Below are 14,757 nucleotides of genomic sequence, written 5' to 3' on the forward strand. Positions count from 1 at the left end.
TGGAGCGTTTCCCCTATAAATAAATCCCTACGGGGAGGTGGGGACGGCGCCCACGCCGCCGAGCCCTCCTGGCCCACGTGTGCCACCCGGCCCCGGTGCCGGTGCCGAGCGCGGCGGTCAGCGCGCCGCAGCCTGCCACCAGCCTGCGGGATTTACGGCGAGCCAATTAGCTCCTCGCCGACTCTATAGGTTTCCGAAAGGTCAGCTAAACCCCACAGCCCGGGAATAAATCTCCGCGCGGAGGCTGGGACGCCGTGAGGGTTCTCCCAAAGCTGCGATTTTCCAAACCGCCGGCCAAATCTGCACCCCGGGGCGGGGGGGGGGGGATTTCTGCAACCCCCGCGGGGTGCTGCGGGGTTTGGGGTGGGCAGCACCCATGGGAAGCACCCGCGGGATGCTCCCGCACCCGTCCTGGGGCTGAGCCCTCCTGCCCGGTGACCCGTGAGCAAAGCCAGAAGTGCAGCCCACCGGGGAGGGGGCAGCGACCCCCTGTCCCTGTCCCCAGGTGCCACCAGGGTGCGATTTCAGCCCCGGGCCAAAGCACCTCAGCCGCTTGCGATGGTTTGGGAGGGGGTTTGGGGAGGCGGGGAGGGATTGACGGGGAGGATCCGTGTTGGTCTTGGAGAGCCCGAGCCTGGCCAGCGCGGCGAGCCAAGGGCCGGGCTGCGTGCGAACAGGTCAAGGGGCTCCGCGCTGTCCCCCCGCTGTCACCCTGGGGACAGTGACTCAGGCGCTGAGTCACGGCCGCGGTTTCCTTCCAGCTGGGGGGGTGGGGGGGTCCCCGGAGACCCCCCCTTCCTGCACGGGCAGCCCCCGGCCCCGGTGTGTTCGGTGTCCCCGTCCCCAGCAGCGCGGTGCCGGATGAGGACCCCGCGGCTCCCAGGGGAGGCCGAGCACCCGGCGGGAGCCTCGGGGGGGCACCGAGCGGCTGCCAAAATTTCATTTCGGCAGCCCCGGGGAGACACGAGGGAGGCCTGGGTGCCCCCAGCCCTTCTACAGCACCCGGGGGGGGGGGGGAGGATTTATCTGGATTTACCCCCCCCCGGGGGGCCGGCCTCACGCCCCAGCCTCCGTCTCCACAGCCTCCTCGGGTGTCCTGAGCCCCCACCCATGGGTGCTGGCCGCGGCATCGCCCGGCGCCGGCAATTCTCCGTGGACGAGCGGCAATTCTCCGTGCCAAGCATCTGCCTGGAGCGTGGGGGGGGGGGGTAGAAAGAAGGCGGGGGGGGGCGCTGGTTTATTTATGACTGCCGTGATTTTTTTTGTGTGTGGTTTGTTGTTTTTTTTATATATTTTTCTGGGAAAGTTCAGCTAAAACAGGCTCGGGAAGCAGATGGCGGAGGGGAATACGATGCCGGGCTGGTGCTAACGGATTGAACACGTGAAAAGGGGGGGGGGGGGGGAAACCTTCTCCGGCCCCGCTCTGCGCCCCCCCCTCCCCAATACATCAACCCCCCCCGGGGGGGTGCCGGTGCCCACCCCGCACCCCGCTGCCAGCCCCGAGCCCCCTGCGCGGGGGGAAACTGAGGCACGGGGGGCACGGCCAGTGCCGGGGGGGGGGGAACTGAGGCTGCGGGGGGGGGGGGCTCGGTCCTGCTGGCTCTGCGGGGCCAGGGAGGGGATGGAGGCGGGGGGGGCTTTTGTAGGGGGAAACTGAGGCAGGGAGGGGGGGGAGTGCCCCCAGCACCCCTCTGAGTGGGGGGGTCTCGGTGCAGGAAAGGGGGGAGCCCTTTTGCGGGGGGGGGCTGGTGAAGGAGGACACGAGTGGGTCAGGGAGCCGGGGGGGGCCCCCAGCACCCCCCCAGTGCCGAGCTGGCTGCACCGACACAGGCTGGGGGGGGGGGGTGGGGACAAGGGGGGGGGCGCTGCCCCCTCCTCCCCTCTCCAAAACGGGGACCGGGGGCAGGGCAAGGCGGAGGGGGGGGGGGGCACGGCCGGAGCCTCCTCGCCCCCACCCCCCCTTTTTGCCTCCCCCCCCCCCCCTCCCGCTCCGTTCTCGGCCCCGCCCCGCCCGGTGGCCCCGGCGCCTCCCGCCGCGGCGGCGCGCACGGAGCGGGGCCGAGCCGAGCCGAGCCGCGCTGCCGGCGGGCGCAGGTGCGCGGTGCCCCCCCCCCAAAGCCCTGCCACCCCCCCCCCCGCCTCCCGGAGCCCCCCCTCCAAACCTCCGGCCCCCGGGGGTTCAAGGTAAGAACGCGGCCGGTGCCCCCCCCCCCCCCCACCTTTTCCTTCCCTCCCCCCCCCCCCGGTGATGCGGTCCCCCCCAAATCTCAGCCGTTCTCTCCCGGTTTTTACCCGTGCCCCCCCCCCCCCCCCCCCCCCCAAAAAGGAACCGGGGTGAAGTTTCGCCCCCCCCCCCCCCCCACCTTCCATCCGTAGGGGGCTGCCGGGGTGGGGAGGGGGGCTGCGGCTCTCCGCGGGGTGCGAGGGTGGGGGACAAAAAAATTAAAAAAAAGGGGAAAAATTTAAAAAAAAAAAAAAAAAAAAAAGGAAAATGTCCCCCCCCCCACACCCCGGCGGCCCTCCCCCCCCCCCCCCCCCGCCCGGCTGCTGCTGCTGCTGCTGCTGCATTGGGAAGCGGCGCTTTTGTTAGCGGCTCCCCGGGCGGAGCAGGCGGAACCTTGAAGGGTCACGGGCTGCAGGGACCCCCCCGGCCCCCCCCCCGCGCCCCCTGCCCGCACCCCGGCCCTCCCCCGGCCCCCGCTCCCCCCCCAACCCGCTCCCCTCCTGCCCCTCCCTGCCCCTTCCCTCCCGCACCGCGGTGCCCCCCCCCCCCCCCCCCCTTTGCCCTCCCCCTCCCCGATCCTTGGCACCTCCATCCTGCAGCCCCCCCCCACCTCCAGCGCCCCCCCCCCCCGCACCTCAATCCCCCCCCCCACCTCCTCGGCTCCCCCCCAGCATCCCCAGCCCGCACCCCCCCATCTCCTCCCGTCACCCCTCCCTGCACCCTGGTCCCCCGAGACCCCCCCCCAGCCCAACACCCCCATGCCCCCCCCCCCGCACCCTGGAGCCCCCCCCCAGCACCCGAGTACCGCACCCATCCAGCACCCAGCTCCCAACCCCCCCTCCCCAGCCCACCTCAGCACCCCCGTCCCGCATCCTGACCGCCCCCCCCCCGGGATACAGAGAGGTGCTGAGCTGCGGGGGGGGGGGGGCAGCCCCCACCCTCGGGCTGGCAGGATGGAGAAAAGACGGAATTGGGGGGGGGGGGGCGGGGGGGGGCTCCCTGCTTCATCGGGCTCCGTTTTGCCTCCGCCGCCTCTTTGGGAAGCAGCCAGGGTTTGTGGTGCTGGGGGGGGGGCCAGGAATGAAAGGGGGGGGGGCTGGTGTGTGCCCCCCCCATGCAGCTTTAGCTGGGTTGGGGCTGCAATGGGGGAGGGGGGGGGGGCATGGCCAGTGCAGCCTCCGAAGGGTGGAGGGGGGCAGCGAGGGCTCGGAGTGGGGGGGCAGCAGTAGGGGACCCCCCCCCAAAAGAGCCCCACGGGGCTGGAGATGGTGGAGCCCCCCCAAAGGGGGGGCGGGGGGGGCTGCCCGGCTCTGTCTCGCCGCGGCCATAACTTTTCCTCCCTATTCCTGTGAGGTTTCGGGGGGGGGGGGGGCACCCTGCAGAATTGGGGCACCCCCTGTGTGAGCTGCTGGGGGGGGGCTGGCACCCCCCAGCTGCAGGACACGGCCAGGGACCCTCACGCAGGGGGTGTCAGTGGGTCTAGCGGGGGGGCTGTCGGCCCCTTCGGGGCTCAGCACCACGGTGCTGATGTTGGGGGGGGGGGATACGTAACCCCAAAATAATATGGGGGGGGGAAGCCTGGTCCAAATCCTGCTCTGTCACCCTGAGCACCCCGAGCATCCCCCCCCCCCCGCAACGTGGCCTCCTTCACTCCCCCGTCACCCAGGTCAGTTGGGGTGGGGGGCCCTGAGCACCATCCTGCCCAGCCCTCGGCCCCACCAGCACCCTTGGGTGCCCCCATACAGGGCGGGGGGGGGGCAGCGGGGGCCTGGCCCTGCTCGGGGTGCTGGGGGCAGCCCCCCCCCAGGGTGCGGAGCAGCGGGGCCGAGCCGTGCCGGCGCCTCGGGGTGACCTTGGGTGAGCGCCGCCGGCCCCGGCCTGCCTCAGTTTCCCCCCAGCCAGCAGGCTGGGAGCAGCCAGCCATGGGGGGGGGGGTACAAAGAGGAGCCCCCCCCGCCATGGAGCCGGGTGCTGCACAGCCTCTGTGTGCCCGGGGACCTGCTGCATCCCCCTGGGGAAAGCCAAGGGGAGGTCCCCCCCCCGCCACCTGCCTCCTGGCAGCTTGGGGAGATGGGAACAAAGGTGGCACCGCCGTGTGCCCCCCCCTTTCCTTCCCCCCCCCCCCACACTTAATGGCAGCCCATCCGGCCCCAGCGCCTTCGCCCCAGCCCCGTTTGGGTCCAGGTCGGCCCCTTGGGTGCCCGGCTGCTGTGGGGCCGGATCCTGCTGGGGGGAGGCACTGGGGGGGTGCTCCGAGGCCATCCCGTCCCCCCCCCCCGCTGTCCCGCCGCGAAAGGGCTGTGCTGGCAGCCGGGGTGCTCGGCGGCAGCGCCCGCCGTCCTCGCCTGCGATTTTAGCCAAAATTTAGGGCCTGAACTGGTGACACTAGAGGGCAGCTCCCGGCTCTGCGCGCAGCCAGGCGGCGCAGGATCCGGCCCCGGGTGCAAGCCGAGCCCCCCCCCCCCCGGCGTTTCTGTTCCGCCCCCCCCTCGGGGCCGTGCTGGCAGGTGCCCGCGTCCCTCTGCGGTGCCCGGGGCCAGATCCGGGGGGTGCTGAGCCCCGCATGTAGGGCTGCGGTTAGCGATGCGCCCCCGGTGCCGCCAGGAGCCCCTTTTTGCGGCGTTCCCGGGGTGACACGGGAACTGGGTCACCGCTGGCACCGGGGCACGTGGCTGTATTTGGGAGGGAGGGGGACACGGTGGGCAGGGGGGGGTGTCCAGAACGTCCCTCTTGGGCGGGGGCTTTGGGATCGGGGGCAGCACGGCCCCTTCCCGGAGCGCGAGGACCTGCTTGCGAAGGCGTTTGGGCTCCGCGTTGCCGTTCCCATAAACAAAGGGAAATGGCCCCAATCCCAGCCCCGGCGGCTCAGCGGCTCGCCCCGAAGCCGGTGCCGTGCGCGGGTGTGCACGCGCGTGGGTGTGCGCACACGCCGGTTCCCCGCTGCGGGGCCGGAGGGACTGGTGCTCTCTGGAGTCCGGGAAGGTTTCGGGGCCCCCTCCGGCCCTGCCAGGAGCCCCCCCTTGGCTGGAAGTCACGGTGCGGGCGGCAATGCGCACACCCGGGTGCCGCCATCCCCCTCGCGCGCCCGGGTGTCACCGCGCACGCCTGGGTGTCACCGTCCCCCTCGCACGCCCCCTCGGCCCTCGCGCCGCTTCGGCAGCAGCAGCAGCACGAGCCACGTGATAGCTCGGCTCCCAGTTAGACCAGTGCGTCCTGAGATTCTCCGCACCGGTAGCACCGGCTGTGCCATACCGGTGCCAGGGTGCGGGGGGGGGGGTCGGTCCTCAGCGACCCCTCTCCCTCCCCAGCTGCAAGAGCTGCGCCTGCCCGCCATGCTCGCCGCGTCCCGGGGCTCGCCGCAGCTCCGCGCTGCAGCACCGGACTCGCCTCGTGTCCTTAGCCAAGCCCGAGGATTTTTAATTAAACCTGCCGCTCTGGACGCGATTTAATTTTTCAGCGGGCTGAGCTGTGTGCGCCGTGGGGAGCAGCCGGGGCCGGGGGGGTTGGGGGGGGGCCTTGGGGCACATCTCCCACATGGGGGCCGCTCTCGGGGTCCCTTTTGGTGAGGTTCTCCCGCGGAGCATGGCGATGCCGGGGGGGCTCCGGCTTTCCACCGGCCCCTCGCGGCCTGGAGGCACAGGGATGGTGCTGAGACCCCCCCAGGCAGCCCCGGCATGGAGGGGGGGCGTCTTTTGGGGTCTTCCTGCTCGTCCTTGCCGTCCCCCCCCCCACCCCGCCGGCTGTGGAGCGTGGCCACGGCTCGGAGCGAGGTCCCGGTTCCCTCAGCGAAGGCGGGAGGGAGAGGGAGAAGGATCGTCTGGAGCGCAGGAGCCTCCCAGCGGGGCTGGGTTGTGCTAACAGGATTTTTACTCCCTATTTAATTACAATTTTGTCAAATTAAGAAAAAAAAAAAAAAAAGGAAAAAAAAAAAAAAAGATCCCTCTTGTCTCTTTGTGCCGTTCCCGCGAGCGGCAGCCGGTTAATTAAACAGCAGGCGGCGGTGGCTGCCGAAGCCACCGGTCCCCAGAGGAGCTCCCGGGGGACCCCGGTGGCAGGGCCGAGGGCCCGGCCGCCCCGGCTCAGTCCCAGTTCCTCCCAGTTCTTCCCAGTGCGGGGCGGAGGCCCTCGGCTGGCTGGCAGCGAGGCCGGCCGTGGCTGCGGAGGCAGCGTGCTGATGCGCCGTGGCTAATCCCCGGCTCTTCCCCGTGTAATCCTGCCCGCGGGGATAATCCCATCAAACCCCGCAGCACCGCGGCCGAGCTCGGCGCAGGGTGCTCCTCTCCGTCCCCCGGCCCTGGGTTTGGTGCCTTGGGGGGGGGGGACCAGCCCACGCCGTGAGGTGTCCCCATGGGGGTGACACAGAGCTGTGAATGCCCGCGGGGCGTTTGGGTGCCAAGTGGGGAAACTGAGGCACGGAGCAGGGGTGGCGCAGCCGGGACCGGACTGGGGAGGTGGCCGCCGCCATCCCACCCGGCCTGCGGTGCCAAAACCAAGGTGAAGGAGGAGGGAGGGACGGGCAGAGGCACCGGCTGCTCCCGGGGCGGGCGAGCACCCACGCGCCCTCGGTGAGGTTTGATTATCGGCCCCATTCATCACCTCCCTCCTGCCGGGGGGACGTCGAGATAAAGTGCCAGTAAATTAGGAAGCGTTCAGAAGGTGGTTTGGGAGGCCGGGAGCCAGGAAGCGTCCCCGCCTGTGCGCCCGCAGCCCCTGCGCCGCGAGGGGCCGGATCCTGCCCGGCTCGGCATGGCGTCGGCAGCAGGTAGCGAGCGCGGAGCTGCAAATAACCCCGGCAGCTGCCCCGGCACCTGCTGCGCCGTATCCTTCATTTCACCTTTCCGGGAGTTAGCTTGCGCGGCGTGAGGTCAGTGCTGCGAATAGCCCCCGCGCCGCGCCGTGGGGGCAGGCACCCACCCCCGGGCAGCCCCCCCCCCAGCCCCAGCGAGCCCCCAGGTCCCCAGCCTGGGGCCGGGTGCGCGGTGGCCGGGGACGGTTCCTACGGGTGCTGCCTGGCCCCCTGTGCCCCCCCGGGACCGGCGTGCTCGTGCCCACGCTGCGGCCCTCGCCTCGTGCACGGCCCCTGTGGCTTGCACGTGCTTGTGCGCACACATGCGTGGCAGCCCTGCACACCCTCGTGCCAGCCGTTTGTGCCAACACGTGCACCCCCACGTGCACAACGGGCACCCGCACACCCGTGCACACACGCCGGCGCTGCGTGCACACCCGCATTCCTGTGCACGCAGCGCACGAGCTCCCTGCCTTGCACACTCACACAGCAGCCGCAGCGTGCGCAAGCTGACACCGGTGCGCCCGTGCCAACCCGGTGCACGTGCACCGACACACGCAGGCAACCTGGTGCCAGCCTGTGCCGACACCTGTGCACACGCGTGTGCCCACGCCAACACCTGCACGTGCGTGTGCACCCGTGGCAGCCGGCGCACACGCTGGCACCGGTGCACGCACGGCAGGCACCCGGTGCCCACGGACCCCGGCGCCACCGAGCCTCCTGTGCCCGTTCCCTCCCCGGCCCTTTGAAATCCTCCTCAAAGGCTCCCTCTGCCTTTGAACAGTTCCTCCCCCGGAAGCGCGAATCAATAATCTTTTTTTTTTTTTCCCCTCCTTGCTGCCGCTCCTGGGCCCTTAGCAACGCATCTGCCTCGCCGTGCGCATCTGCTCGGCCCTCTGGGGGGAACACCCGGGGGTCCCCGTGTCCCGTGCTGGTGGCTCGGGGAGCCTTTGTCACCTTCCCGGCCGGGAGGGGGCTTTGCGGTGCTGGTGGTGGCACTGGGGGGAGAACACGCGGGGCTGGCACGGGGGCTGAGTTGTGCACGGAGGAGGGATGTGAACGCGGCCCCCCAGCTCCCGCAGCCCCCCCTGCCCACAGGCGTGAGGGTGGTGGTGGCACCGGTGAGGGTGGGCGCAGGGGATGGTGGCACCGGGTGCCGGTGGCACCGGTGGAGGTGTCCCCAAGGCCACTTCAGTTCGGGGTGAGGACCCCCCGGGGGTCCTGGCCCAGTCCCAGGCGCCGCAGCCAGGAGGGAGCCGAGCGCCGGCCTGTGCCACGGGGACAATTTGGGGACAGTGGCAGAGCACGGAGCGGTTTCGGGGGCAGCGAGGCAACACCTGACCTTCCGGCGAGGCAGCGGGCGCGGAGGCGGAGGCGCGGGGGGCGCGACTGCGAACAATGGCCCTTTGTTCCCCGCCAGCATCCCGCGGCCCCCTCTCCGGTGCCCGCGCCGCCCGGCTCCAGCGTGCCCCAAAGCATGGCCGGGGAGCAGGGGGGTCGTGGCTCCGCGGGGGTCGTGGCTCTGGGGGGGCCCCGAGTGGCCCCCAGCCGGAGCTGTGCTGCGCCACGCCATGGGGCAGGGGGGCGAACGGGGCACCGGGGCAGCCCCTTCCCAAAATTTGGGTGCTGCTCTCCCGGGAGAGCTCAGCCCACAGCGCACCCAGAAGGTGCCTGACTTGGAGCGGGGAGTGGGGGGGCACAAAGTGGGTGCCCGGGGGGCTGCCGTCACCTCGGGGACACGCGTGGTCCCCGGGGCTGCGAAGCCCCTGCGCCCGCCCGCAGCCCTGGCTTCTCTCCGTCGGTCCCGCCGCGTGCCTTCGCGGAGCACGGCGGATATTTTCATCTTCTTTAACTACAAATAAGTTTTCTGAAGCGTAGAAATTTCAAATCAAGGCGCTGGTGCCTGGCCTTGGAGCAATTAAAGGTAACATTTTCCCAAAGAGAGCGAGGCAGCCGAGCGCGTCCCGGCGTGGAGGAGACGCGGGGGAGGCTAAAGAGGAAATAAAAACAACACCACCAAATAAACTTTTATTAGGGCTCAAAAAACGAGGAGGCTGATGGGCCTCCTCCGGCCCGCCTGGCTCCCCGTGCCGGGTTCCTGGGACCCGTGGGCTTGTGATTGGAAAGTTGTTTCCCCAAAACTGGGGTGACGTCGGCTGCTTTCTTTTGTCGGGATGCTTCTAAACGTTGTTTTACGCCGACCTCGTGCCGCGGGGGGGCTTTTAATGCTGGGTCTGCACGGGGTTGTTGTTGTAGGGTGCCCACCTGGAGCTGGGTTTAACCACGGGTTTGTTGTTGTAGGGTGCCGGTTTGTTGTCGTGGGGTCCCCACCTGGAGCGGAGTTTGGGGTGAGGGGGTTGTTATTGTAGGGTGCCCCCTTGGAGCTGGGTTTTGTTATTGTAGGGTGCCCCCTTGGAGCTGGGTTTAAGCACACGTTTGTTATTGTAGGGTGCCCCCTACAATAGGGGACAAGCAGGGGGTTGTGTGGCTTTGGGGACAGGGGGGGCAGTGGCTGTGCCCAGAGGGGCGCGGGGAGGCGAGGTGCCCTGGGGACCGGTGGCACTGGGGGGGGGACACACGCAGCCCCAGCACCCCGGGTGCCCGTCCCGCCACCCATCCCGTGCCCACCCCGGGGGTTATTTTCGCCTCCTTGATAGGAAACCGTCCTTAATATGCAGATGAGGGGGATTCGATATGCAAATTAAATATTTTTAATATGCAAATCAAAGCCACCCATATGGGTGGCACCCTCATGTACCCCCCCTGTGCACCCAAGGTGGGTGATGAGTCTGGGGGGGGGGGGACTGGAACAGGAATGATACTTGGGGGTGATGGGGGGTGGTGGGGACAAAGCCCCCCCAGGGGACCAGGGGGTCCCTGCCACCCCCAGAGCTCAAAGCCTGGGTCCTGGGGGGGGCTCATGGCGGGGGGGGGGCAGTGAGGGGTGCTGCGGGGGGGGCCGGGGGGCTATAAACGGCAGCTGTAAGCGGAGCCGGTAACCGGAGCGCGAGGCCGGGGGGGGCCCGCCGGGAGCAGCGGGGACATCTGAGCCGGCGGCGCCGCGGAAGCGCCAAGGTAAAGGGGGGGGGGTGCTGTCACCGTGCCCCCCCCCAGCCGATGGCCTCGTGTCCCTGTCACCAGCACGGGGCACCCTGTTGATGGCGGGGGGATGCGGGGCAAGGGGGGGGCCCCATCCTCTTGGCATCCCCTTGGGTGCCGGAGGTGCCAAATGCCTGCAGCCCCCTCCCGGGTGGCGTTGCCTGGGGGGGGGGTGCGTGTGGCAGGGGCTGGGGACGGTGCCAGGTGGCCGGGGTGACATTTGCTCCGTCCCCGCCGCGGGGACAGCTGCTTCCTGGCCCTGCCATCTGAACCGTCCCCGGACAGCGGGGCCGACCCCGGGCGGAACGGAAACCTGGGGGGGGGGGGGTGGGCTTTGTGTCCCCCCCACCCACCCCACACCCCGGGGAGCCGGCCGTCCCGGCTGGGTGGCAGCAGCAGCTGGGCTGGGGGCTTCCCGAGCCCCCTTTTTTTTTGGGGGGGGGGGATGACCCCAAAACCTTCCATTTGGGGTGACCCCAAAACCCTGCGTGGGGCTGCCCCAACCCCATAGCCACGGGGGTCCCAAAAACGTGCCGGGGGACAGGGTGGGGACAGGTACCAGCGGGGGGGGGGGGACGTGTGGCCGTTTCTGGGTGGGCTGCAGCGGGGCCTGGGCCAGGTTTGGGTTTTTTCAGAGTCTCCTTGTGCTGCTTATTAGGGCCTCATTAACATACCTAATTGCCTCCTCTCTGGCGATTTGGGCTGATTGCTCGTTGGCATTACCCTGCCCACCGCACAAAATCCCGCCTTATCCCTATTAAAAGGGAAGCCCCCCCCCCCCCCCCCCCATGAGGTTTTTTTGGATAACGTCGCCTGCCGGCTCCTTTTTTTTTTTTTTAACGGTTTTATATTTGAAAAAAATTATGAAAAAGGAGAAAAATCTCAGCTCCCGGGGACCGCTGGAAATCGGACGAGACGAAATAAACTCCGCGCCCCGCTCCCGGTGTAGGTGGCGAGGGGATAAAGGAGCCTGGCTGGTTTTGGGGGGGGGGGACAGCCTCGTCATCGCCGCCACCACGCCGCTGGGGAGGCCATGGGGGGGGTGACCCCATTGTGGGGACCCCCGTGTCCCCCCCGGTCCTCTCCGCGTCCCGTGTCACCGTTCCCTGCCACCGCGGTTGGCGGTGGCACCGCGGCGAGGGGAGGCCGCGGCACCGTGGGGGGGTCCGGGGGAGGCCAGCCCCCGCCTCGAAGCCGTCCCAGCCGCGGTGACAGCTGCCGTGGGGCCGGCTCCGGTTACGGTGACATCAGCCCTACCTTGCCACCTGGCGCGGCCGGGGGGCGCGGGGGGCGCGGGGGGCACGGGGCCCGTTCCCCCCGGGGGTCCCGGTGGAGCGGGGTGTGTGTGGGGGGGGGGGCGACACGCGCGTGCGACAGCTGAGCGGCTGTGCCGAGGGGACGCCGGAGTCCCCCAGCGTCCTGGGGGCTGCCGAGGGGGGGGACACCGCCCCAGCACCCCCCCCCCCCCGGGACCCAGGCAGCCGAGCCGCCCGCTGCAAGTGGCCGGCGCAGCGGGGCCGGCGGCGGCCGTGCCGTAGGGCCAGCGGCGGCGGAGCTCAGGTGGGCAGAGCGGGGGTGCCGGGGGGGGGGGGGGGCAGGAGTGGGAGTTGTGCCCAGGTGATGTTGGGGGGGGGGGGTCCCATCCCTATGAGGGAAGGGGGCGGCACGAGTCCCCCCCCAGCAGCCACCGAAGGGTTGCAGAGGATCGGGGCTGTCCCCAAAGGGAGGGCCCCAGGAAGTGCAGATGCCTTTTTTTTTTGGGGGGGGGGGGACAAAACTGCAGGGCTGTGCCTCATCCTGTGTTGGGGGGGGGGTGATACAGGGCAGGGGGGAGAGATGAGACGAGCGGCTGTGTCCCCCCCCCCATCCCAAGGCCGTGGGTGCAGACGGTCAGTGTCTGATGGGGAAACTGAGGCACGGAGCAGGGGACGTGCCCGGGAGGTGGCACGGCTGTGTGCCTGCCTGTCGCCCCCCCCCCCCCCCCAAAAAAAAAAACAGCACGGGCATGGCCCCCTCCCACTTATCCCAAACACGCAGACCCCGACCCCGCTGGGACCCCCCCCTGCCCGGGGGGCACTGCTGCCCTTGCCGCTCGCTGCCTCAGTTTCCCCACGGTGGCCGTCCCCGAACAGGGGGGCCCTGTTCGCCGCCGCCCCCCCCCCCTTCTTGTCCCCCCCCCCAGCCGCTGGCTTTTCTTCCCCCACACAATCGGAGGCATTTATGCCGCCGGAGGCTCAGGTTTCCCCGGCCTCGCCGGCCTCCCGCTCCCCGGCACCGCCGAGCCGCGGGACGGTGACACCGGAGCCCCCGGCTGGGGTTACAGCACCCCGGGGTGACGGCGCGGCCTCCCGGGGGGTCCCGCACCCCAAATCCCACCGGGAGAGGGGGTTGCGCGGGGAGGGGAGGCCGTGGGCAGAGCAGGAGGGGATTCTCGGTGGCTGATATGGGGCTGAGCCCTTCCCTCGTCGCGAGGCGACTTCGCTCCCTTTCAGGGCTCCCTTTTAGGGCTCCCCTTGTCCTCTGGCCACCAGCAGGACCTCGTGGGGATGCTTCGGTGTGGAGATTTGTGCCCCGTTGGGAGATTTGGTTGGAACTGGAGATTTCCGTGAGGTTTGGTTGGAACTGGTCTGGGAGTTCCCGGGACACCCGCCCCAAGGACCCGCGTGTCACCCCCCTGGGGGCCCAAGGTCCCCAGGAGCACAAAAGGGCGGCTCGTTAGGGTAACGAGGCTGGAGGAGAGGTCCCAGGCTGCAGGTAAATGAAAAGCCCGCGCCAAGCTCTCCTGGGGGGGCCGTTGAGGGGGGAGGCCCGCAACTCCGCACAGGTGGTACAAGCCTCCAACGGCTGCCTGGGGAGATGGCACCGAGGCTTTAATTATCGCGATTAAATCGTTAATGGCTTTTTAAAAAATAGCCCAGGCTCAAAAAAAATAAAAATAATAATAATAATAATTAATAAATTCCAGGCTGGTTGCCAAGGGGATGGGTCACCTGGTGGGGGCAGGACGCGGCCCCAGCAGGAACCTGCGCCTACCCCATCCCTGGGGAGGGGACGCGTGGGGCTTCGGTTGTGTCCCCCCCCGAAAGCCATCGGGGGGGTGAGCAGGGCTGTGACACCACGGGGATGGGGGTCTGGTGTCCCCGAGGGCTGTGACGCCGTGGGGTCGGGATCAGCGTGTCCCCGAGGCGGTGACACCGGGGTCGGGTCCTGCCCGGGGGCTGTGGCACAGCGGGGTCGGGGTCGGGGGTGCCCGGGGACCGTGACACCGCAGAGGGGAGCGGGTGGAGCCGGGTGGCCCAGGCCTCGTGTCCCCTGGCCCTGTACAATGTCACCCCCCCCCCCCCTCGCTCCCCGCAGCGAGAGGAGGGCGACGGTTCGATTTAACCCGCTCTGCCTGGATTGCTAATCAATTAAATCACTGCCTGGCTGTTAATTACCCGGCCCGGCCCCGGGCCCCTCTGCCCCACGCGGTGCCACCCGCGGGCGCGCAGCGGGGACGGGGGAGGCGGGATGGGGCTGGTGGCCCCAAAGGGGACGGCGGCAGCGGTGGCTTTGGGGGGGGCTGTGGGGGCTGGCTCCTGCCTTCCCATTGATCCCCCAAGCCTCCTGAGCGGGTTTCGGATGGCGGCTGTAGGGCTGCGATGGGGAAACCGCTCCCTGGCTTCCCCCACGTCCCTATTTGTGGGGTGGCTGTGCTCCCCATGTCCCCCCGTCCCCATGTCCCCCCGTCCCCATGTCCCCATGGACCCCATGTCCCCCATCCCCATGTCCCCTTGTTCCCGTGTCCCCATGTCCCCAGGCTCCCAGCCTGGCCGTGCACAGGATTATTCCCCCCCACACACGGGTTTGTGGGTGTGAGGTGCCCCAAGAACCCCGCTCCCGTCCCGCAGGACGCCCGCAGCCCAGTTTGGGCCCAGTAGCCCCAGTGCGGAGCTGCGCAGGCGCTGGGAGCGCCTCGGGGAGGGAGCGGGGGCGTGGGGGCCGCTTTTCCCAGCATATTTGAAATTCTTCAGCCGGGGAAGGAACTCGCTTCCCCCTCGCGAATCCCAGACACGTTCCCCCGGCCCTGCGCCCCTCGCTGGCCCCCCCACGGCTGGCACCGCACCAGCGCCAGCATCCAGGACCCCCACCTCGAGCCAACCCCGCCCCCCCCCCCAAATTCCCAACACCGGGGGCACCCCATGAGGGTGCCGGCTCTCTGATGGGTTTGGGGTGCGGGTGCCGCGATGGGGGGACCCGTGGGGCTCAGCAGCACGTCCCGGAGGGGGGACGCCAAGTGCTGTCCCCCCCCCACAACCTGTCCCCTGCCCGCAGGTGCGGCGGGCGCCCTCCCGCGCCGGGGGGAGACCATGCGGCCCCCCCGCGCCCCCCTGGTCCTGCTGCTCCTGCTGGCAGCCGAGAGGACGGCGCGTGGCACCTTCCCCGAGGAGCCCGGCCCCATCACCGTGGCCCCCGAGGACTGTGAGTGCCTGCGGGGGACACCCCATGGCAGGGTGGGGGGCTCAGGGTGCCGCACACCGGGGGGGGGGGGGACGGGACACGGCGCGGAGAGGGGTCGGGGATGGGGTGGTGGGTTTTGGGGTGCTCTGGGGACACCTGTGGATAGGGGAGGGCGGTCGTCCCGGCTGTGGGGATGGGGTGGCAGCGT

General features: G+C 69.8%; 1 protein-coding gene across 3 annotated transcripts in view; it reads left to right on the forward strand.

Moving 5' to 3' along the window:
* Positions 1-14,757, forward strand: part of SEMA6B (semaphorin 6B) — a 35,994-nt gene that overhangs the window by 13,792 nt on the left and 7,445 nt on the right. Inside the window, exons 1-2 of one of the 3 annotated variants that reach the window (XM_083811386.1) lie at positions 2,072-2,184; positions 14,424-14,570. In XM_083811386.1, coding sequence (XP_083667512.1) covers positions 14,459-14,570 — 112 coding nt within the window. In that variant the 5' untranslated portion in view covers positions 2,072-2,184; positions 14,424-14,458. Of the gene's footprint in view, positions 1-2,071; positions 2,185-10,957; positions 11,055-14,423; positions 14,571-14,757 lie in introns of those variants that run through there. The other 2 variants (XM_083811384.1, XM_083811385.1) reach the window with 2 other exon arrangements.

This window comes from Anser anser (assembly GCF_964211835.1).
Source record: "Anser anser genome assembly, chromosome: 25".
Classification (NCBI taxonomy): domain Eukaryota; kingdom Metazoa; phylum Chordata; class Aves; order Anseriformes; family Anatidae; genus Anser; species Anser anser.